Below are 23,425 nucleotides of genomic sequence, written 5' to 3' on the forward strand. Positions count from 1 at the left end.
GCACCTTGGGATGTTCAAAGTTTGGAATACTTTTTATAACTAAACACTGACTCACAATTTTCCATTAGGAGACTTCTGTTGGCAACCTGATACTCCAGAAATAGTTTTGTGGTTTCACTTCAACAAGGTGGATATGTAAGCTAGGCCACTGTATGTGGGAAGTACCAGACATAGCACTATTCAAAACACCAGACTATTATGGACTCCATGCCAAAGATGAGTGAATAGGTTTAATTTTTTTCTGGATTATAAAACCTACCTGTACATCAGTGAGAACATGATTGGTCTCTCTCACTCTGGCTCTGACGGCATCCAGCTCAATAAGCAGCTTCTCCTGGTTCTCTTTTAGATGAGAGATGTGATTCTCAGCTGAATCCAGGTTTGCCTCACCCTCCCTCACCAACTCCTTCAGATGAGACACCTAAAAAAGGGCAAGAAAAAATTACTTCATCATTGCAGAAACAAAACTTCCCTGCAGATATGTTTTATTGTTTTTAAAAATAATATCTTTATTTATTTCAGAACAATATACATTGCTATCTCTGCTTATTTATCCACCACCACCCCTAACCCCTGAAACTCCCAGGATCCCTAGGACTTTATGAAGATTGACATTTGTTGAACGGCTGATATATACACAGTGCCTTGCAAAAGTATTCATACCCCTTGAACTTTTTCACATTTTTCCACCTTACAACCACGAACTTAAAAGTTTTTTATTGAGATTTTATGTGATAGACCAACACAGAGTAGCACATAATTGTGAAGTGAAACGAAAATGATCAATGGTCTTCAAAATTTTAAACAAATAAAAATCTGAAAAATGTGGTGTGTATTAGTATTCAGCCCCCTGTACTCTGATACCTCTAAATACAAACCAGGCCTTCAGAAGTCATCTACCGGTAATTCGTTAATAGAGTCCTACTGTGTGTAATTTACTCTCAGCATAAATACACTTGTTCTGTGAAGGCCTCAGTGGTTTGTTAGAGAACACTGAAGAACAAACAGCATCATGAAGACCAAAGAACTCACTAGACAGGTCAGGGATAAAGTTCTGGAAACTGGTCAGACAGGGAAGCTGGTCAGAGTTGATGGGAAGATGGATGGAGCTAAATACAGGGCAATCCTGGAAGAAAACCTGTTGGAGGCTGCAAAAGACTTGAGACTGGGAAGGAGATTCACCTTCCAGCAAGACAATGACCCTAAACATACAGCCAGAGCTACAATGGAATGGTTTAGATCAAAGAATATTCATGTGTTAGAATGGCCCAGTCAAAGTCCAGACCTAAATCCCATTGAGCATCTGTGGCAAGACTTGAAAATTGCTGTTCACAGACGCTCTCCATCCAATCTGGCTGAGCTTGAGCTATTTTGCAAAGAAGAATGGGCAAAAATTTCAGTGTCTAGATGTGCAAAGCTGGTAGAGACATACCACAAAAGACTTGCAGCTGTAATTGCAGCAAAAGGTGGCTCTACAAAATATTGACGCAGGGGGGCTGAATACTAATGCACATCACATTTTTCAGATTTTTATTTGTTTAAAATTTTGAAGACCATTGATCATTTTCATTTCACTTCACAATTATGTGCTACTCTGTATTGGTCTATCACATAAAATCTCAATAAAAAACTTTTAAGTTCGTGGTGGTACGTGGAAAAATGTGAAAAAGTTCAAGGGGTATGAATACTTTTGCAAGGCACTGTGAATATATATATTATATATATAGTGCCCCTATGGGTGAGCCCCCATTCTGCATTGGTGAGTGTGTGCTCTCTTCTGATATTAAAAACATAATTCTAAAGTGTTATTGAACACTACAGCATCCAATAGCTCTGGGTTATATTTGATATCCCTCATGTGCACTGTTGCTTGATCTTGCCTGATCTATGCCGATATTATTTACAGTACATTCCACTGAGTGCTTCCAGCCATTTTCTTGCCAAACTCAGGCTTCTGGTAAGCATTTAAGTACCATAAATCTGCCTCATAGGGAGGGCTCCGGACAGTGCTGGAAGGGCTTGAGATGTGGTGTCTTACAGCCAAGAACCAGCAACTACATCACATCAGTAGCCCTGATGACAATGTTGATTGTTCTGTATCAAGAAAGGTAAAAAAAAAAAAAAAATAGTAGAACACACACTTCAAAATAGGTTAATATTCTGATTAAATAATTAACACATTTTCTTGTTCCAAACAGATTTCATCCAGGTTTCATTAAATTTGAAGGGACTGAACTGTTTCCTGAAGGTCTTCTTGTTTCATTTGCTAAGAGCCATAGGACTGGGTCACATCTATGGACATATGTGATTCTACTTTTATGTTCCCATTGCCAAAGCAGACTTCACTATTCCTCAGCATGAAGCAGGACAACACTAAGAATGCTCCAGCCCACTGTGGCAGATGTTATCATACTTGCCAGTAAAGTTTATCCAGGGCCTAGCCTGTGGTATAGGCTTTTGTTGAGAATTCTTGGACTGATGACAGCAGCTGCATTGGTAATTCCGAAGGATTGACAGAACTCTGGGCATTCCTTGGGTGGATCATCAGCCTGAAATTGGACCCCAATCATCACAGACCAAAATGTTCCTGTCTCTGTAGAACAAGCCCAATTACTGGCCAGCTGGCAGTGCAGGGCAGAATGAGTATGACTGGAGGCTATTCCCTGCCAGAGAGAGATAATCACCACAAATGCTTCCCTCAAAGGCTGGGGGAAGTATCTAGTATTATGAGGGTACTGCAGACTAGTGGCCCTGCAATGTAATATCTATCAACCAGCAGCAGTTGAGAGGCAGTCCACCTGGCCTTAAATCCTTCTTGACAGTTCTCAGATATTGCTTTGTTCTGATCTGTTCAACCATCACAAAGGGTGAGCTGGGTTTTTATTTATTTATTGCCATGCATGATTTACCCTCAGGTGGGCTCTACTACAACCTTCTCACTGACAGCAATTCATTTGGTGGTGTAATGGTTGGCAAACCCATTTTCAATGTCACTGGGCATACATCCAGAGCAGTAGTGTATGCATCTTGATTGTAGTCCAAATCTGGGAGGTTTGGCCAGGCACAAGAGTCACTAGTTTTTAACAGAAGCTTTATCTTTACCTATTCTCTTCCAGTGCACCACTTAGGCAAGGAAATGTTTTCTCTGTAATGATAGAATCATTTCACTTAAAAGAAGACAGCTTCCCAGACAACTATCAACTTTATTATGATGACTACTGATCAAAGTTAGTGTAAGACACAAGTCTGCTGTCATGTATAAATGTATAAATATTGTATGTTGTATAAAATATTTTTTTTACATTTTTACACCAAATGTATTATTGTTTACAAAATGTCAAATGAACAAGGTTAACACTGAATCCATATTTCTAACATAATTTTGTCATTATGCAGCCACTGAAATGGGTGCTCCCTTTACACTTTTAAGTTTCCTGTAAGTAATGGGCAATTTGTCATTGTTTTAATGCTACCTTATACAGTATATTGCACTGTCGGAATCAGTATCTTGGTTTATTATTTGAGCCACCTTAGCCAAATTCAAGATCATAGCACCTAATTCAAAGCCTTGAATTTCACATTTAGTAAACCTGAGATATAGCTAGTTAAAATATGTTCTTGGCCAACGCCGATGACTAATTTTACTCACTTTTGATGCTTGAAGTCCAAAAGGCACCAGAATAACCCTTGAAAATTGCTATCTATATCCTGATTCTCTCTGTGCTGACTCACATATTCCACATTTGCTCCAGTTTGTTTACACTTGCCTTATTTGGTCATAGTTTCCTGTTCTTGCAGTGAGACTTAGTCTCACCTGTTGCCTTACTACTCTGAGTATGTACTCCATCTTAGTTTCACTGTATGTTCATGAAGTATGTGTAAAAGTTGTGTTTCTAAGCCTGGTCTTGTCCTAGGTCTCCTGTTTTCCTAGTTTCTTGTTTTGATGATGGTCATGATCTTGATAAATTGTATTTGATCCCAGCAATGAACAACAATTACTGTAAAAACCCTAATCCACAAACTTTGAGTGCACACCTTTGTCATTTTACAATATCATTACGAGTATTACTGCAATAAGAATATTATGATACTTATGATAGGTTAGTCAAGAGTCTGTGCTCTGACTTGATTTAATCTGTGCGAGTTGTTATACAGTGGTGCTTGAAAGTTTGTGAACCCTTTAGAATTTTATATATTTCTGCATAAATATGACCAAAAACATCATCAGATTTTCACACAAGTCCTAAAAGTAGATAAAGAGAACCCAGTTAAACAAATGAGACAAAAATATTATACTTGGTCATTTATTTATTGAGGAAAATGATCCAATATTACATATCTGTGAGTGGCAAAAGTATGTGAACCCCTAGGATTAGCAGTTAATTTGAAGGTGAAATTAGAGTCGGGTGTTTTCAATCAATGGGATGACAATCAGGTGTGAGTGGGCACCCTGTTTTATTTAAAGAACAGGGATCTATCAAAGTCTGATCTTCACAACACATGTTTGTGGAAGTGTATCATGGCACGAACAAAGGAGATTTCTGAGGACCTCAGAAAAAGCATTGTTGATGCTCATCAGGCTGGATAAGGTTACAAAACCATCTCTAAAGAGTTTGGACTCCACCAATCCACAGTCAGACAGATTGTGTACAAATGGAGGAAATTCAAGACCATTGTTACCCTCCCCAGGAGTGGTCGACCAACAAAGATCACTCCAAGAGCAAGGCGTGTAATAGTCAGCGAGGTCACAAAGGACCCCAGGGTAACTTCTAATGGCCCTTTTCCACTACCCTTTTTCAGCTCACTTCAGCTCGCTTCAGCTCACTTCAGCCTGACACGGCTCGCGTTTCGACTACCAAAAACCAGCACGACTCAGCTCGCTTCAGCCCTGCTTAGCCCCTAAAACTCGCACCGTTTTGGAGTGGGGCTGAAGCGAGCCAAGCCGTGCCGAGTGAGGTTGGGGGCGTGAGCAGACACTCCCCTGTGCACTGATTGGTGAGGAGGAGTGTCCTCACATGCCCACACACGCCCCGCGAGAGCGCTGGGATCTGTAAACACCGCAAACCCGGAAGGAGAATAATTATGAATTACGAGAATTTCTGAAGCCTTATGCGCCTCGCCTCATCTATACGCTCTTGCCAGTATCTGTTGGCATTGTCGGTGACAACAAGCCACAGCACCAAGACCAGCAACACTAACGACTCCATGTCCTCCATGTTTATTGTTTACTATTCGGGTCGTGAGACTACCGCTGAAAAGGATACTGTACATGGCTCTTCCTGTCACCGTTGCAACCTCTGAGCGCTCATTCGTATGCCCTTCAAATAATGTGCGCAGTATAGGCTATTGATGTTTTATTATGAGCCATGTACAGTATCCTAATGTTTTTTGTTTCTGAGTTACATGTTCGTTTGAAGGACTTCGTTTTTGCAGCCTAGTACAGTGACATACAGAGCATCGTGGACGAGTTCGCGGAGCGCAAGGCTCGTCGTATGCCCTTCAAATAATGCGCGCAGTAGGCTATTGATGTTTTATTATGAGCCATGTACAGTATGTCGCCTAATGTTTTTTTGTTTGAGTTACATGTTCGTTTGAAGGACTTAATGTACAAAATAACATAGTTGCACCCTGTAGTGTTGAAATTGGTAAACACAGTGCATTCAGTGAGGTTTGCACCGCCCTCCTTTTATTTCTGACTCTTCCTGTCACCGTTGCAATCTCTGAGCGCTCATTCGTATGCCCTTCAAATAATGTGCGCAGTATAGGCTATTGATGTTTTATTATGAGCCATGTACAGTATCCTAATGTTTTTTGTTTCTGAGTTACATGTTCGTTTGAAGGACTTCGTTTTTGTAGCCTAAAATGATGTTATGATGAGCTTTAATAAAGGGCCCGGTCATTTGCCCCGCCCCCGGCCCGGCTCTGACTTGTTCCGCCACTGTCACTAATGTCACTGTTTGCGCTGCTTAACGACATCATGTGACGTCCACCCACTTTCGCTAACTCCACCCAATGTGTCCACCCACTTCCAGCCAGCACGGTTCAGCGCGGTTGTAGTCGAAATGCAACTCCAACAGCCCCGCTCAGCTCGATTCAGCTCGACTCAGCACGGCACGGCTCAGCCGCGTTTGTAGTGGAAAAGCGGCATTAGTAACTGAAGACCTCTCTCACATTGGCTAATGTTAATGTTCATGACTCCACCATCAGGAGAACACTGAACAACAATGGTGTGCATGGCAGGGTTGCAAGGAGAAAGCCACTGCTCTCCAAAAAGAACATTGCTGCTCGTCTGCAGTTTGCTAAAGATCACAACAAGCCAGAAAGACTATTGGAAAAATGTTTTGTGGACGGACGAGACCAAAATAGAACTTTTTGGTTTAAATGAGAAGCGCTATGTTTGGAGAAAGGAAAACACTGCATTCCAGCATAAGAACCTTATCTCATCTGTGAAACATGGTGGTGGTAGTATCATGGTTTGGGCCTGTTTTGCTGCATCTGGGCCAGGACGGTTTGCCATCATTGATGGAACAATGAATTCTGAATTTTACCAGCAAATTCTAAAGGAAAATGTCAGGATATCTGTCCATGAACTGAATTTCAAGAGAAGGTGGGTCATGCAGCAAGACAACGACCCTAAGTACACAAGTCATTCTACCAAAGAATGGTTAAAGAAGAATAAAGTTCATGTTTTGGAATGACCAAGTTAAAGTCCTGACCTTAATCCAATCGAAATGTTGTGGAAGGACCTGAAGCGAACAGTTCATGTGAGGAAACCCACCAACATCCCAGAGTTGAAGCTGTTCTGTACGGAGGAATGGGCTAAAATTCCTCCAAGCCGGTGTGCAGGACTGATCAACAGTTACCGGAAACATTTAGTTGCAGTTATTGCTGCACAAGGGGGTTACACCAGATACTGAAAGCAAAGGTTCACATACTTTTGCCACTCACAAGTATGTAATATTGGATCATTTTCCTGGATAAATAAATGACCATGTATAATATTTTTGTCTCATTTGTTTAACTGGGTTCTCTTTATCTACTTTTAGGACTTGTGTGAAAACCTGATGATGTTTTGGGTCATATTTATGCAGAAATATAGAAAATTCTAAAGGGTTCACAAACTTTCAAGCACCACTGTAACTGTACAAATTATTTGATTATTTGTCTTCTTCAAATTATTGTTAAACACCATGCTTGATATGGAATAGTGTGTGTTTTCGTACCTCTTGGTTGGCAATGTTGAGTTTGGCAGTGAGCTCTTCGCGGAAAGTGTCCAGCTGCTGCTGCATGCGGCTCCTCTGTTCCTCCAGCGAGAGTCGCTGAATCTCATACTGCTGTTTCATTTCCTGAAACCAAAGGAAAGTGTAATCATGCTGAATACATAAAAAAAAAAAGACAAGAGTGGAACACACAGGATTGGTATGTGTTGATGACTGAACAGGTCTAAGACCCTAAAGAATTGTCAAAGGAAGGAATTTGCTTTGAGAAAATTTGGTTTATTTTTGAAGAAATGTAACAGATCATTTCAGATGTCTGTGAACATGCTTACTGCTTTGCAGTCACTCCAATGTCTTGGCCTGGACACGGCAGTAATTACTGCAAAAAAACCTGCAATTTGACCTTTCTTACTTCAGCGTTACAACTTTACCACTGACTATTCCAAAGCACTCACACTGGAGACTCCTGCCATAAATCCTAAATACACATCTCCACACAGAAAACTTCACCATTAGGTAAATTGCTTCTACAGAAACTAACGTAATAGAACAACTGCACTCATATCAACCTGTACAGGTGCCACTTTTGTCAGAGCCGCTTTTCTAAAAAAAAAAATCAACACACTGACGAGATAAACAAGAGCATTTCAAACTGTAGTGCAGTATCATTTAACATTTCTGAAGTCAAATGAGGCTAATTCATCACACACACGCCACTTTATTAGGAACACCCATCCACCTGCTGTTTTATGCAGTTCTCTAATCAGCACAATGCATAAAATCATGCAGATACAAATCAAGATCTTCAGTTAATGTTTACTTCAAATATCAGAATGGGAAAAATTGTGATCTCAAAGTGTGACTTTCACTGTGGCATAGGTGTTGGTTTGAGCCAGATGGACTGGTTTGAGTATTTCAGAAACTGCTGATCTCCTGGGGTTTTCACACAAAACAGTCTCTAGAGTTTACACATTATGGTGAAAAAAAACATTGAGTGAGTGACAGTTCTGTGGGTGGAAACATCTTGTTGATAATAGAGGTCAGAGGAAAATGGCCAGATTTTTTTGAGCTGCCAGGAAGGATATAGTAACTCATATAATCACTCTTTACAACTGTGGTGAGCAGAAAAGCATCTCAGCATGCAACAGCAGAAGACCACATTGGGTTCCACTCCTGCAGCCAAGAACAGGAATCTTAGACTCAAGAACAAGTTCCTATTAAAGTGGCCAGTGAGTGTACAACAATTTTGCTGCAGCTGATGAAATAAATGCACTCAGGCTTTAGGACCCAACTTATTCTGACCGCAAAAAAGGAAAGCCATTTTTAAAATCAACCTTCCTGAGCGGCCATACTGTATATCTTCTCATCTTTTCATCTTCTCAGATTTAGCATACTATAAACCATTCACCATGGTTTCAGTCTTTTTTCTCTGATCATCAAAACATTTGCTTCCTAATAATATGAGCACCTACATTAATGAGCTGGTTTTTCTCTCTATCTGCGGCGCTGTGTGCACTCTCTAGCTGCACTCTGTGCTTCTCCGTGACCTCCTCAAGAGCCTTGGCTTCGCCTTCTTTCACATGAGTAGCCTCCTCTTCATATTTAGCCCGAGCCTGAGCTAAATCCAGCTCGTAGGTTTGCTTCTGCTCACACAGGGACTGCAAACAAATTACAGACGGGCTTTAGTGCACCAGGAAAGTGATTACAATCACAGCAAAGAGATGATTTCATAATTTTTGCAAAGTGTTGTTATCTGTAATATCTGTAATTATCTGTAATAATCTGCAATCTGTAATTATGCTGTATTTGCTATCACTATTACTACTGGTATATCTAATGTTAAAGCTGAGGATAGACGAGTGCTTCAGTAGTAATATATCTAATGAGATCTATAAAAAGAGCTAGGACAAGAGAACAAAATGACCTACTTTTTCCAGGTTGAGGATCTGCAGGCGCTGCTGTTCGTCTAAAGCCTGGCTCTGACTCTGTACTCTGTCCTTTTCTTCTTCCAGCTGGACGATTTTCTCCCTCAGACGATTCTGCTCCTGCTGTAGGTCTTTAATCGTGGCCTCATGGCTCATCTGAGTGGCCTGCAGAGTGCCGATCTGACCTGAGGCACAAACAAGGACAATCTGTCAGATACAAATAAGAAACTGAGAAGATACGCTCACTTAAAAGCAGAAATAAGTTAAGAAATAATATTCTCATGGAATCTACTATAAGACAGATAAGAGATCGATCGATCGATCGATCGATAGATAGATAGATAGATAGATAGATAGATAGATAGATAGATAGATAGATAGAACCCCAATTCCAAAAAAGTTGGGACAAAGTACAAATTGTAAATAAAAACGGAATGCAATGATGTGGAAGTTTCAAAATTCCATATTTTATTCAGAATAGAACATAGATGACATATCAAATGTTTAAACTGAGAAAATGTATCATTTAAAGAGAAAAATTAGGTGATTTTAAATTTCATGACAACAACACATCTCAAAAAAGTTGGGACAAGGCCATGTTTACCACTGTGAGACATCCCCTTTTCTCTTTACAACAGTCTGTAAACGTCTGGGGACTGAGGAGACAAGTTGCTCAAGTTTAGGGATAGGAATGTTAACTCATTCTTGTCTAATGTAGGATTCTAGTTGCTCAACTGTCTTAGGTCTTTTTTGTCGTATCTTCCATTTTATGATGCGCCAAATGTTTTCTATGGGTGAAAGATCTGGACTGCAGGCTGGCCAGTTCAGTACCCGGAGCCTTCTTCTACGCAGCCATGATGCTGTAATTGATGCAGTATGTGGTTTGGCATTGCCATGTTGGAAAATGCAAGGTCTTCCCTGAAAGAGACGTCGTCTGGATGGGAGCATATGTTGCTCTAGAACCTGGATATACCTTTCAGCACTGATGGTGTCTTTCCAGATGTGTAAGCTGCCCATGCCACACGCACTAATGGAACCCCATACCATCAGAGATGCAGGCTTCTGAACTGAGCGCTGATAACAACTTGGGTCGTCCTTCTCCTCTTTAGTCTGAATGACACGGCGTCCCTGATTTCCATAAAGAACTTCAAATTTTGATTCGTCTGACCACAGAACAGTTTTCCACTTTGCCACAGTCCATTTTAAATGAGCCTTGGCCCAGAGAAGACGTCTGCGCTTCTGGATCGTGTTTAGATATGGCTTCTTCTTTGAACTATAGAGTTTTAGCTGGCAACGGCGGATGGCACGGTGAATTGTGTTCACCGATGATGTTCTCTGGAAATATTCCTGAGCCCATTTTGTGATTTCCAATACAGAAGCATGCCTGTATGTGATGCAGTGCCATCTAAGGGCCCGAAGATCACGGGCACCCAGTATGGTTTTCCGGTCTTGACCCTTATGCACAGAGATTCTTCCAGATTCTCTGAATCTTTTGATGATATTATGCACTGTAGATGATGATATGTTCAAACTCTTTGCAATTTTACACTGTCAAACTCCTTTCTGATATTGTTCCACTATTTGTCAGCGCAGAATTAGGGGGATTGGTGATCCTCTTCCCATCTTTACTTCTGAGAGCCGCTGCCACTCCAAGATGCTCTTTTTATACCCAGTCATGTTAATGACCTATTGCCAATTGACCTATTGAGTTGCAATTTGGTCCTCCAGCTGTTCCTTTTTTGGACCTTTAACTTTTCCAGCCTCTTATTGCCCCGTCCCAACTTTTTTGACATGTGTTGCTGTCATGAAATTTCAAATGAGCCAATATTTGGCATGAAATTTCAAAATGTCTCACTTTCGACATTTGATATGTTGTCTATGTTCTATTGTGAATACTGTACAATATCAGTTTTTGAGATTTGTAAATTATTGCATTTTGTTTTTATTTACAATTTGCACTTTGTCCCCACTTTTTTGGAATCGGGGATGTAGATGACAGACAGATAGACAGACAGATAGACAGACAGAATAAAAACTAAATGCCACCGATGAAAAGTCAGTGTGTCACTAATGAAACCATCTTGGCTCAGCAGCAGTGAACGGATGTTAAACAAACAGGATGTGAAAGGCAGAAAATAAACATGATGTAAAAATGTAATGTAAATGTAATTGTACTATAAATGTAATGAAGAGTCTCCACCGAAATCTTTGAAGTTATAATCCCTGAGTTCTTAATCAGGCAGAACAATGAGATAATCAAACAGCAATTAATAAGCAGAACAGGGTGAGAGGATTCTGTGCCATCCATCTTGTCTCTATGAGGTGTGTGTGTGTGTGTGTGTGTGTGTGTAATTGCATCCCTCAGGCAATTCATTTACTGGCTTTGTGGAGGATTTCAGTGGCCTGCTGTTGCACTCGATCTCTGCTTCCCTCCAGCTCGTACTCTGTATCCTTCAGCTGCATCACCCAAATCTCTCGGTCCTGTATGGCCTCCTCCAGCTGCTTATGTAACTCCTGTTCAGGGAAATCAAAACCCACAATTTTAATATAATGCCTTTAATTCAGCATGTTTTTATTTCTTTTAACTTTCTTTGAATACATTTACTGCAATTAAATGTTTGATTTGTTTCATATATTCATAAAACATTTTTCAGAACTTTTATTTTTATCCATCTTTATAAATGGTGCCAATAATTCTGGAGCTGCTTACTCTTCTCTTCTGTATCATTGGCCCAATCCTTCTCTTTAGATATTATAGCAATATTTCACCTTGCTATTTCATCTCTTAATGATGACAAACATAGTTTCTACAATATAAATCTATTCTTATAATATAATATAATATAATATAATATAATATAATATAATATAATATAATATAATATAATATAATATAATATAAATCTAACCCATTTATTTTCATTTCAATTAGCTTTTATTATTGTTTCTACTGGAACATTACTTTTCATATCATTACTGTAATATTACGCTTAGTGTTTGTAAACTTTTATTACAGATTATTATGTTGCAATTATTTTTGGCTTTCTGTCACTGCTATTATTTATTGCATTTTTATTATTTACTGTTATTATTATTATTATTATTATTATTATTATTAGTAGTAGTAGTAGTAGTAGTAGTAGTAGTCCATCCATTCATTATCTGTAAGGGCTTATCCTGTGCAGGCTCGCAAGCCTATCCCAGCTGACTATAGGCGAGAGGTGGGGTACACCCTGGACAAGTTGCCAGGTCATCGCAGGGCTGACACATAGGCTACGTTTACATTAGACCGTATCTGTCTCGTTTTCTTCGCGGATGCACTGTCTGTTTACATTAAACTGCCTGGAAACGCCGGGAAACGGGAATCCGCCAGTGTCCACGTATTCAATCCAGATCGTGTCAGCTCCGGTGCTGTGTAAACATTCAGAATACGCGGATACGCTGTGCTGAGCTCTAGCTGGCGTCTCATTGGACAACGTCACTGTGACATCCACCTTCCTGATTCGCTGGCGTTGGTCATGTGACGCGACTGCTGAAAAACGGCGCGGGCTTCCGCCTTGTATCACCTTTCATTAAAGAGTATAAAAGTATGAAAATACTGCAAATACTGATGCAAATACTGCCCATTGTGTAGTTATGATTGTATTTAGGCTTGCCATCCTTCCACTTGCAAGTGGTAAGTGATATGCACTGGGATCACACACACAGCGGCTCAGTCCCGAAAACACTGCTAGTGTGCTTCACTCGCGCGCTCTGTGAGCTGCGCAGGGCCGGAGTGCGCACCCTCCAGAGGGCACTCGCTGTTCAGGGCGGAGTGATTTGGAGTGCAGGATGCCTGTGGAGCCGAGCGCATCCGTGTATTGGTATTGTTGTGTGCATGCAAATCGTGTATTGGTGTTGCTGTGTGCACACTAATCGTTTTAAAAACGTTAATCTGATGATCCGCTGATACGGTCTAATGTAAACATGGGCATAGAAACAAACAACCATTCACACCTACGGTCAATTTAGAGCCACCAATTAACCTAACCTGCATGTCTTTGGACTGTGGGGGAAAACAGGAGCACCCGGAGGAAACACATGCAGACACAGGGAGAACATGCAAATTCCACACAGAAAGGCCCCAATCAGCCACTGGGCTTGAACCCAGAACCTTCTTATAAAGGAGTGATTGGGTTGCGCATGTGCATTCTGTGCTACGCACTTCCTGGTTCCCGAATTGTTTGCGACAAGTCTTTTTTCCGCGAATGTTGGCGTTAATTACTAATCTTTTTAATTTTTTCTACAAATAATTTTCCAGTATCCTCTTCATTTTTTTATTGTACTTTTGCTTTCCTTTTTGTACTTTCCACTTTCGCTTTCCTTTTTCCATTTTTTCCTCTCTCTTTTTTCGTAAGAACGCCGAGACTGGAAGCTTTCTTTTTTTTCTCCTCCTGTCTAAAAACCACAAGCAGAGGCCATCCACATCGGATCTGCTTTAATATCAACAGATCTTCGATTAAGGCACGTGAATCCTTTCATCATGGCACACTTTCAGCCTGTTTAGTCTGCTGAGTGCAGGATGTTTAGTCATTCTTCCTCCATCACTAGTGATAGCTTTATTTGTGATAAGTGCAGATTAGTTAGCTCTCTGACAGAGAAGATTATAGTGTTAGAAGTGCGTATCCAGGCTTTAGAGAAGGTCAGTGAGAATGAGAACAGTGTAGTTTCTGTAGGGGAAAGTCTAGATGCCCGAGGTGGAGTTAGTAATCCCCCAACTCCGGCATTAGAGCCCTTACAGTGGGGCGAATGGGTGACGACTCGGCGGCATAAGTGTAGAGCCAAAGCTACTGCTGAGGCTCGCCCATGGGAGCACCACTCCTCTCCGCGTCATGTGTCGAACAGGTTTGCTCTCCTTAGTGATGCACCCACCGAGAAACCTGAAAGAGCTCTGGTTATAGGGGACTCTATCATATGGCACGTGAAATTAGCTCAGCCTTTAGGGGCACCAGCAACTTTAGTCAGGTGTATACCGGGAGCCAGGGTGCCAGACATGGCAGGTAATCTTAGGGTCCTTGGCAAGCACAGGTTCTCAAAGATAGTTATCCATGCAGGAGCTAATGATATACACCTTTGTCAGTCTGAGGTTACCAAGAGTAACTTTGTAGAGGTGTTTAAATTAGTGAAGGCGATGTCCGATGCTGTAGTATGCTCTGGCCCCATCCTAATGTGGCGTGGCGATGTAGCTTACAGCAGGTTATGGTCGCTGAACTATTGGTTGTCCAGGTGGCGCTCTGAAAACAGTGTGGGCTTTATAGATAATTGGGCTAATTTTGAGGGCACTGCTGGCCTGTTAGGGAAGGTGCTGCTCTCATTTACTGCAGCATATGTCATAATCTCAGAACAGGCCTAGTTAATTTCTGACAATCCAGAGCCAAGGCCAGGGAGCAGACGAACAGGCTAAACCAACTGTCTGCTAGCTGCACAGAGTCATTACTCAGGGTCCACTACATCGAGACTGTGTCTGTTCCCCGAGCTCAACAAAAAAGTAGAAATATTCAGAGATTTTGTTCCAGTAACCTAATCAATATAAAATTAGATCATACTGACTGTACAGCTTCTGCCAGCACCTTTGATCGAAAGGTGGGGCTATTAAATACAACCCCGATTACAAAAAAGTTGGGACAAAGTACAAATTGTAAATAAAAATGGAATGCAATAATTTACAAATCTCAAAAACTGATATTGTATTCACAATAGAACATAGACAACATATCAAATGTCGAAAGTGAGACATTTTGAAATTTCATGCCAAATATTGGCTCATTTGAAATTTCATGACAGCAACACATCTCAAAAAAGTTGGGACAGGGGCAATAAGAGGCTGGAAAAGTTAAAGGTACAAAAAAAGAACAGCTGGAGGACCAAATTGCAACTCATTAGGTCAATTGGCAATAGGTCATTAACATGACTGGGTATAAAAAGAGCATCTTGGAGTGGCAGCGGCTCTCAGAAGTAAAGATGGGAAGAGGATCACCAATCCCCCTAATTCTGCGCTGACAAATAGTGGAGCAATATCAGAAAGGAGTTCGACAGTGTAAAATTGCAAAGAGTTTGAACATATCATCATCTACAGTGCATAATATCATCGAAAGATTCAGAGAATCTGGAAGAATCTCTGTGCGTAAGGGTCAAGGCCGGAAAACCATACTGGGTGCCCGTGATCTTCGGGCCCTTAGACGGCACTGCATCACATACAGGCATGCTTCTGTATTGGAAATCACAAAATGGGCTCAGGAATATTTCCAGAGAACATTATCTGTGAACACAATTCACCGTGCCATCTGCCGTTGCCAGCTAAAACTCTATAGTTCAAAGAAGAAGCCGTATCTAAACATGATCCAGAAGCGCAGACATCTTCTCTGGGCCAAGGCTCATTTAAAATGGACTGTGGCAAAGTGGAAAACTGTTCTGTGGTCAGACGAATCAAAATTTGAAGTTCTTTATGGAAATCAGGGACGCCGTGTCATTTGGACTAAAGAGGAGAAAGACGACCCAAGTTATCAGCGCTCAGTTCAGAAGCCTGCATCTCTGATGGTATGGGGTTGCATTAGTGCATGTGGCATGGGCAGCTTACACATCTGGAAAGACACCATCAATGCTGAAAGGTATATCCAGGTTCTAGAGCAACATATGCTCCCATCCAGACAACGTCTCTTTCAGGGAAGACCTTGCATTTTCCAACATCACAATGCCAAACCACATACTGCATCAATTACAGCATCATGGCTGCGTAGAAGAAGGGTCCGGGTACTGAACTGGCCAGCCTGCAGTCCAGATCTTTCACCCATAGAAAACATTTGGCGCATCATAAAACGGAAGATACAACAAAAAAGACCTAAGACAGTTGAGCAACTAGAATCCTACATTAGACAAGAATGGGTTAACATTCCTATCCCTAAACTTGAGCAACTTGTCTCCTCAGTCCCCAGACGTTTACAGACTGTTGTAAAGAGAAAAGGGGATGTCTCACAGTGGTAAACATGGCCTTGTCCCAACTTTTTTGAGATGTGTTATTGTCATGAAATTTAAAATCACCTAATTTTTCTCATTAAATGATACATTTTCTCAGTTTAAACATTTGATATGTCATCTATGTTCTATTCTGAATAAAATATGGAATTTTGAAACTTCCACATCATTGCATTCCGTTTTTATTTACAATTTGTACTTTGTCCCAACTTTTTTGGAATCGGGGTTGTATTAGAGCTCTTACATCTAAAGTGCTAATGGTTAATGAACTTATTACTGATCAGGAGTTTAATGTACTTTGTTTAACTGAAACATGGATTAAGCCAAATGAATATATAGCATTAAATGAAGTGAGTCCTCCTGGATACAGTTATATACACTAGCATCGTCTAACTGGCAGAGGAGGAGGTGTCGCGGTTATTTATAATGATTATCTAGGTGTAACACAAAAACCTGGTTATATATTTAATACATTTGAAGTTCTTCATACTAATATAATGTATGTAGCCTCGAAAAATAAGTCTACCCAATTAATTCCATTACTTATTATTTACAGGTCCCCGGGGCCATATTCTGAGTTTCTTTCTGAATTTGCAGATTTTATCTCAGATCTGGTTATTTCCTGAGACAAAGCTTTAGTTGTCGGAGATTTTAATATTCACTTTGATAACCCAGAAGACCCTTTGAAAACAGCGTTTGTGTCCATTTTAGATTCAGTAGGGATTAATCAGAATGTCATAGGACTGACCCATAATGGTGGTCACACCCTCGATCTAATACTAACATCCGGGTTAAATGTAGAAAATATAGTCATACTTCCACAGTCTTAAGTTATCTCAGATCATTATCTCATCTCTTTCAAAATATGTCTGAGTAATAACCTATGCACCTCACCATGCTACTCACCATGATCCCTTACCTACAAGTCTATTCAAACAGGTAATACCTAAAGTAATTGAACCGCTTCTAAAAAAAATAAATTCTTCTCTTAGGATTGGCTATGTACCCAAGTCTTTAAAGTAGCAGTTATCAAACCCCTGATTAAAAAACCTGACCTTGATCCCTGTCAGCTGTCCAATTATCGGCCAATATCAAACCTCCCCTTTATCTCCAAGATCCTTGAAAAAGCTGTGGCACAGCAGTTATGCTTATATTTACATAGGAATAGCATCCACGAAATGTATCAGTCAGGATTTAGACCTCATCATAGCACAGAGACAGCTTTGGTTAAAGTAGTAAATGACCTACTGTTGGCATCTGATCAGGGCTGTGTCTCACTGCTTGTGTTGCTTGACCGTAGTGCAGCATTTGATACCACTGATCATTCCATTCTTCTGGATAGACTAGAAAATGTTGTGGGAGTTAAGGGAATGGCCCTCTCCTGGCTCAGGTCTTATTTAACTGATCGCTATCAGTATGTTGATGTAAATGGTGATTTTTCTAGACATACTGAAGTAAAGTTTGGTGTTCCACAAGGTTCTGTCTTGGATCCACTGCTTTTTTCTTTATATATGTTACCTCTGGGCGGCACAGTGGTGTAGTGGTTAGCGCTGTCGCCTCACAGCAAGAAGGTCCGGGTTTGAGCCCCATGGCCGACGAGGGCCTTTCTGTGCGGAGTTTGCATGTTCTCCCCGTGTCCGCGTGGGTTTCCTCCGGGTGCTCCGGTTTCCCCCACAGTCCAAAGACATGCAGGTTAGGTTAACTGGTGACTCTAAATTGACCGTAGGTGTGAATGTGAGTGTGAATGGTTGTCTGTGTCTATGTGTCAGCCCTGTGATGACCTGGCAATTTGTCCAGGGTGTACCCCGCCTTTCACCCGTAGTCAGTTGGGATAGGCTCCAGCTTGCCTGTGACCCTGTAGAATAGGATAAAGTGGCTAGAGATAATGAGATGAGATGTTACCTCTGGGTGATATTATTTGTAAACATTGTATTAGTTTCCACTGTTATGCTGATGGCACACAGTTCTATGTTTCTGCAAAACCTGATGAGAGACACCAGCTTAATAGAATTGAGGAATGTGTGAAGGACATTAGACACTGGATGCTTATTAACTTCCTTCTGCTTAACTCTGACAAGACTGAAGTACTTGTACTAGGACCACATGCAGCTAGAAGTAGGTTTTCTGATTACACAGTAACTCTGGATGGCCTTTCTGTTTCTTCACATGCAGCAGTAAAAGACCTCGGGGTGATTATTGATCCCAGTCTTTCATTCAAAACTCACATTGATAACATTACCCGGATAGCTTTCTTTCATCTCAGAAATATTGCTAAGATAAGTGTGGCAGCGGGGGCGTGGTCAAGCACCGGTCTGTGACAGGAGGGCGGAGTTGGGGAAGGTAAGTGGCAGAATCGCTTCACCTGAGTGTCATTAACCTGTGTTTTGTGTGTTCTCCCCAGTAAACCGCCCTATTTAAGGAGGGAGAGCGAGAGCAGAGGGAGAACCGGACGAGACGCTGTGTGTGTGTGTGTGTGTCTCTCGCGCTAGTGAAAACAGTGTTGCAACTCTGAAAAGTGTGGCAATAAAGCCGGTTAACAAACCTGATCTCTGTCCTGCCGTCCTCTGTGCTCCACCCACACGCGATTCACTCTACAGTGGTGCCGAAACCCGGGACCGTGGAGCACCTGTCCTGCAGCCCCATGGAATCCTCCCCGTTCGCGGACTTGGTCCACGCCCTCGCCACGGCCCAGCAGAGCCAGCACCAGGCGCTCGTCACACTCCGGAAGGAGCAGGAGCGCCGCTTCGAAGCCCTGGTACTGGCTCAACAGGAAGACCGCGAGGCGTTCCGGCGCCTCCTCGCGTCGGCGGGGTCCACCAGCGCCCCGGCCGCGGGCCCATCTCCCATCACCTTGACTAAGATGGGCCCGCAGGACGACCCCGAGGCGTTCATCGCATTATTCGAACAGGTCGCCGAAGCCTCGGGGTGGCCGATGGAACAGCGCGCAGCGCGCCTCCTCCCCCTCCTGACGGGAGAGGCGCAGTTAGCCGCACTACAGCTCCCCGCCGACCACCAGCTGGCCTACGCCGACCTTCGCCGGGCTGTCCTCCAGCGCGTGGGGCGCACGTCGGAGCAGCAGCGCCAGTGCTTCCGCGCGCTGCGAATGGAGGAAGTCGGCAGCCCGTTTGCGTTCGGCCAGCAGCTCCGGGACGCCTGCTGGCGGTGGCTGAGGGCCGAAGATCGCGACGCCGAGGGGATCATCGACCAGGTGGCACTGGAGCAGTTCATCGCCCGCCTACCCGCCGGAACCGCGGAGTGGGTCCAGTGCCACCGCCCGGCGTCGCTGGATCAGGCCGTAGGACTGGCGGAGGATCATCTGGCGGCTGTCCAGGCGGCAGGACAACGGATGTCTTCTTCTCTCTCCTCTTCTCTCTCTCTCTCTCTTCCCCCTCCTCCCGTGTCCCGTCCTCGCCCCATTCCCCCACCACGGAGGCGGGGGCCGGCCCCACCCCAGCCGGCCCGCCGCACCCGTGGTGCCCTCCCGTTTCTCCCTTCTATGTCTGTCTCTCCCCCCCCTCAGGTGAGTGACCCCCAGTCCACAGCTGCAGAGGGGAGGCCCGGGCCGGTTTGCTGGCGCTGCGGGGAACCGGGCCACCTGCAGCAACAGTGTGCCGCGATGGAGGTGGGGGCGGTGGTGCGGATCCCCGACGCGCCAGAGGCTGCCCTCGATCAGGCCGGAGCATATCGCATACCGGTAAGTGTACAAGGGGCGACCTATCAGGCGTTGGTGGATTCGGGTTGCAACCAGACCTCGATCCGCCAAAGCCTGGTGCAAGACGAGGCATTGGGGGGAGCACAAGGGGTGAAGGTGTTGTGTGTGCACGGGGATGTTCACTGCTACCCGTTGGTGTCGGTCCACATACATTTCAGAGGGGACAAATCTATAGTGAAGGCGGCGGTTAATCCTCGCCTTACCCACTCTTTAATCTTGGGGACTGATTGGCCGGGATTCCGGGGGTTGATGGCACACCTAGTAAAGAGTGGGTCCTGCCGGTTAGCCGGGGGGGGTCCCGGTGTCGTTTTGGCTGGAGCTGCGGTCGCAGGGCCGTCTACGTCATCTCCGCGACAGAGTGAGGGGCCCCCGGCTCCTCCTCTTTCTATTGGGGAATCCCTCACGGATTTCCCACTGGAACAATCGCGAGACGAAACTCTGCGACACGCGTTTGACCAAGTGAGAGTAATCGATGGTCAAACGCTCCAGCCGAATGCCACCCCGACCTTCCCCTATTTTTCCATTTTAAAAGATAGGTTATACCGAGTGACGCAGGACACTCAGACGAAGGAGCGTGTCACCCAGTTGTTAATTCCAAAGAGCCGTCGGGAATTGGTATTCCAGGCGGCTCACTTTAATCCCATGGCGGGACACCTCGGGCAGGATAAAACACTCGCCCGGATAATGGCCCGATTCTATTGGCCGGGGATTCGCGGCGACGTCCGTAAGTGGTGTACGGCGTGCCGCGAATGTCAGTTAGTAAACCCAGCGGCCATTCCAAAAGCGCCCTTGCGCCCCCTACCATTAATCGAGACCCCGTTTGAACGAATTGGGATGGATCTCGTCGGGCCATTAGATCGGTCAACACGAGGGTACCGCTTTATATTGGTTCTGGTGGACTATGCAACGCGATACCCGGAAGCGGTGCCTCTTCGCAATATCTCCGCACGTAGTATTGCAGAGGCTCTCTTCCACGTCATCTCCCGGGTCGGAATCCCGAAAGAGATTCTGACTGATCAAGGCACCTCGTTTATGTCACGAACACTGGCCGAACTGTATGGGCTACTGGGTATTAAGCCGATCCGCACCAGCGTGTATCACCCACAAACGGACGGTTTAGTCGAACGGTTCAACCGCACCCTCAAGAATATTATCAAAAAATTCGTAAGTGAGGACGCACGTAACTGGGATAAGTGGCTCGAACCCTTGTTGTTTGCAGTGCGAGAGGTCCCCCAAGCCTCCACGGGGTTCTCCCCATTTGAATTACTGTATGGACGTAAGCCGCGCGGCATCTTAGATGTACTGCGGGAAAATTGGGAGGAGGGACCTTCGCAGAGCAAAAATGAAATTCAATACGTTATGGATCTGCGCGCAAAACTCCACACGCTCACCCACTTAACTCAGGAGAATTTGCGGCAGGCCCAGGAACGGCAAACCCGCCTGTACAACAAGGGCACGCGCCTTAGAGAGTTCACTCCGGGAGATAAGGTACTCGTCCTGTTGCCCACGTCGAGCTCCAAATTAATCGCCAAGTGGCAAGGGCCCTTCGAGGTCACACGGCGAGTCGGGGATGTCGACTATGAGGTTAGGCGAACGGACAGGGAGGGGGCGCTACAGATCTACCACCTCAATCTGCTGAAGCTCTGGAATGAGGAGGTCCCCGTGGCGTTGGTGTCGGTAGTTCCGGAGAAGGCGGAGCTGGGGCCGGAGATCCAAAAAGGGTCATTGGCATCTCGCACCTCTCCGGTCCCCTGTGGAGACCACCTCTCCCCGACCCAACTCACGGAGGTCGCCCAGTTGCAGGCCGAGTTTTCGGATGTGTTCTCGCCCCGGCCCGGACGCACCAACCTCATAGAACACCACATAGAGACGCCCCCGGGGGTGGTAGTGCGTAGCCGACCTTATAGATTACCCGAACACAAAAAAAAGGTGGTTCGGGAAGAACTTCAGGCCATGCTCGAAATGGGCATCGTCGAGGAGTCCCACAGTGACTGGAGCAGCCCGGTGGTCTTGGTTCCCAAGGCCGACGGCTCGGTCCGGTTCTGCGTGGACTATAGAAAAGTCAATGCGGTGTCTAAATTCGACGCGTACCCAATGCCTCGTATTGATGAGCTGCTTGATCGACTAGGCACGGCTTGCTTTTACTCGACACTGGATTTGACGAAGGGATATTGGCAGATCCCCTTGACTCCATTATCCCGGGAAAAAACGGCCTTTTCCACACCGTTCGGCTTACACCAGTTCGTCACACTTCCGTTTGGGCTGTTTGGGGCGCCCGCTACGTTTCAGCGGCTGATGGACCGGATCCTCCAGCCCCACGCCACCTATGCGGCCGCTTATTTAGACGACATAATCATTTATAGTAATGACTGGCAGCGGCACCTGCAACACCTGAGGGCCGTCCTTAGGTCGCTGAGGCGGGCGGGGCTCACTGCCAACCCGAAGAAGTGTGCGATTGGGCGGGTGGAAGTACGGTATCTGGGCTTCCACTTGGGTAACGGGCAGGTGCGTCCCCAAATTAATAAGACAGCAGCGATTGCGGCCTGCCCGAGACCCAAGACCAAAAAGGGGGTGAGACAGTTCCTGGGGCTGGCTGGCTATTATCGTAGGTTCATACCTAATTATTCGGACGTCACCAGCCCGCTGACTGACCTCACTAAAAAGGGGGCGCCAGACCCGGTCCAGTGGACGGAGCAGTGCCAGCGGGCTTTCTCTGAGGTAAAGGCTGCACTGTGTGGGGGGCCACTTTTGCACTCCCCTGACTTCTCTCTCCCCTTTTTGTTGCAGACGGATGCGTCGGACAGAGGGCTGGGGGCCGTTTTGTCCCAGCAGGTGGGGGGAGAGGACCGCCCAGTGTTGTACATCAGCCGGAAGCTGTCAGTGCGTGAGGGGCGCTACAGCACTATCGAGAAGGAGTGCCTGGCGATCAAGTGGGCGGTCCTCGCCCTCCGTTACTACCTGCTGGGGCGCTCTTTCACCCTCTGTTCGGACCACGCGCCCCTCCAGTGGCTCCACCGCATGAAGGATGCCAACGCGCGGATCACCCGTTGGTATCTGGCGCTCCAACCTTTCAACTTCAAGGTGGTCCACAGGCCGGGGGCGCAGATGGTCGTGGCGGACTTCCTCTCCCGTCAAGGGGGGGGGGGAGTCGGCTGCGGGCCGGACGGGCGCCCGGCCTGAGTCGGGCGGTGGGGGTATGTGGCAGCGGGGGCGTGGTCAAGCACCGGTCTGTGACAGGAGGGCGGAGTTGGGGAAGGTAAGTGGCAGAATCGCTTCACCTGAGTGTCATTAACCTGTGTTTTGTGTGTTCTCCCCAGTAAACCGCCCTATTTAAGGAGGGAGAGCGAGAGCAGAGGGAGAACCGGACGAGACGCTGTGTGTGTGTGTGTGTCTCTCGCGCTAGTGAAAACAGTGTTGCAACTCTGAAAAGTGTGGCAATAAAGCCGGTTAACAAACCTGATCTCTGTCCTGCCGTCCTCTGTGCTCCACCCACACGCGATTCACTCTACAATAAGAAATTTAATGTCACTACATGACGCGGAAAAACTAATTCATGCTTT

The 23,425-nt window shown here is 44.8% G+C and overlaps 1 protein-coding gene across 1 annotated transcript in view; it reads right to left on the minus strand.

The window, feature by feature from the left end:
- The window catches only part of fam184aa (family with sequence similarity 184 member Aa), a 160,342-nt gene that overhangs the window by 129,949 nt on the left and 6,968 nt on the right, over positions 1-23,425 (minus strand). The window contains exons 3-7 of the mRNA XM_060933674.1: positions 11,521-11,656; positions 9,146-9,327; positions 8,690-8,875; positions 7,224-7,346; positions 260-421 (exon numbers count right to left, since the gene is read on the minus strand). Of these exons, the coding sequence (XP_060789657.1) occupies positions 260-421; positions 7,224-7,346; positions 8,690-8,875; positions 9,146-9,327; positions 11,521-11,656 (789 nt within the window). The remainder of the gene's footprint in view (positions 1-259; positions 422-7,223; positions 7,347-8,689; positions 8,876-9,145; positions 9,328-11,520; positions 11,657-23,425) is intronic.

This window comes from Neoarius graeffei, chromosome 11 (genome assembly GCF_027579695.1).
Source record: "Neoarius graeffei isolate fNeoGra1 chromosome 11, fNeoGra1.pri, whole genome shotgun sequence".
In the NCBI taxonomy this organism is placed as follows: Eukaryota; Metazoa; Chordata; class Actinopteri; order Siluriformes; family Ariidae; genus Neoarius; species Neoarius graeffei.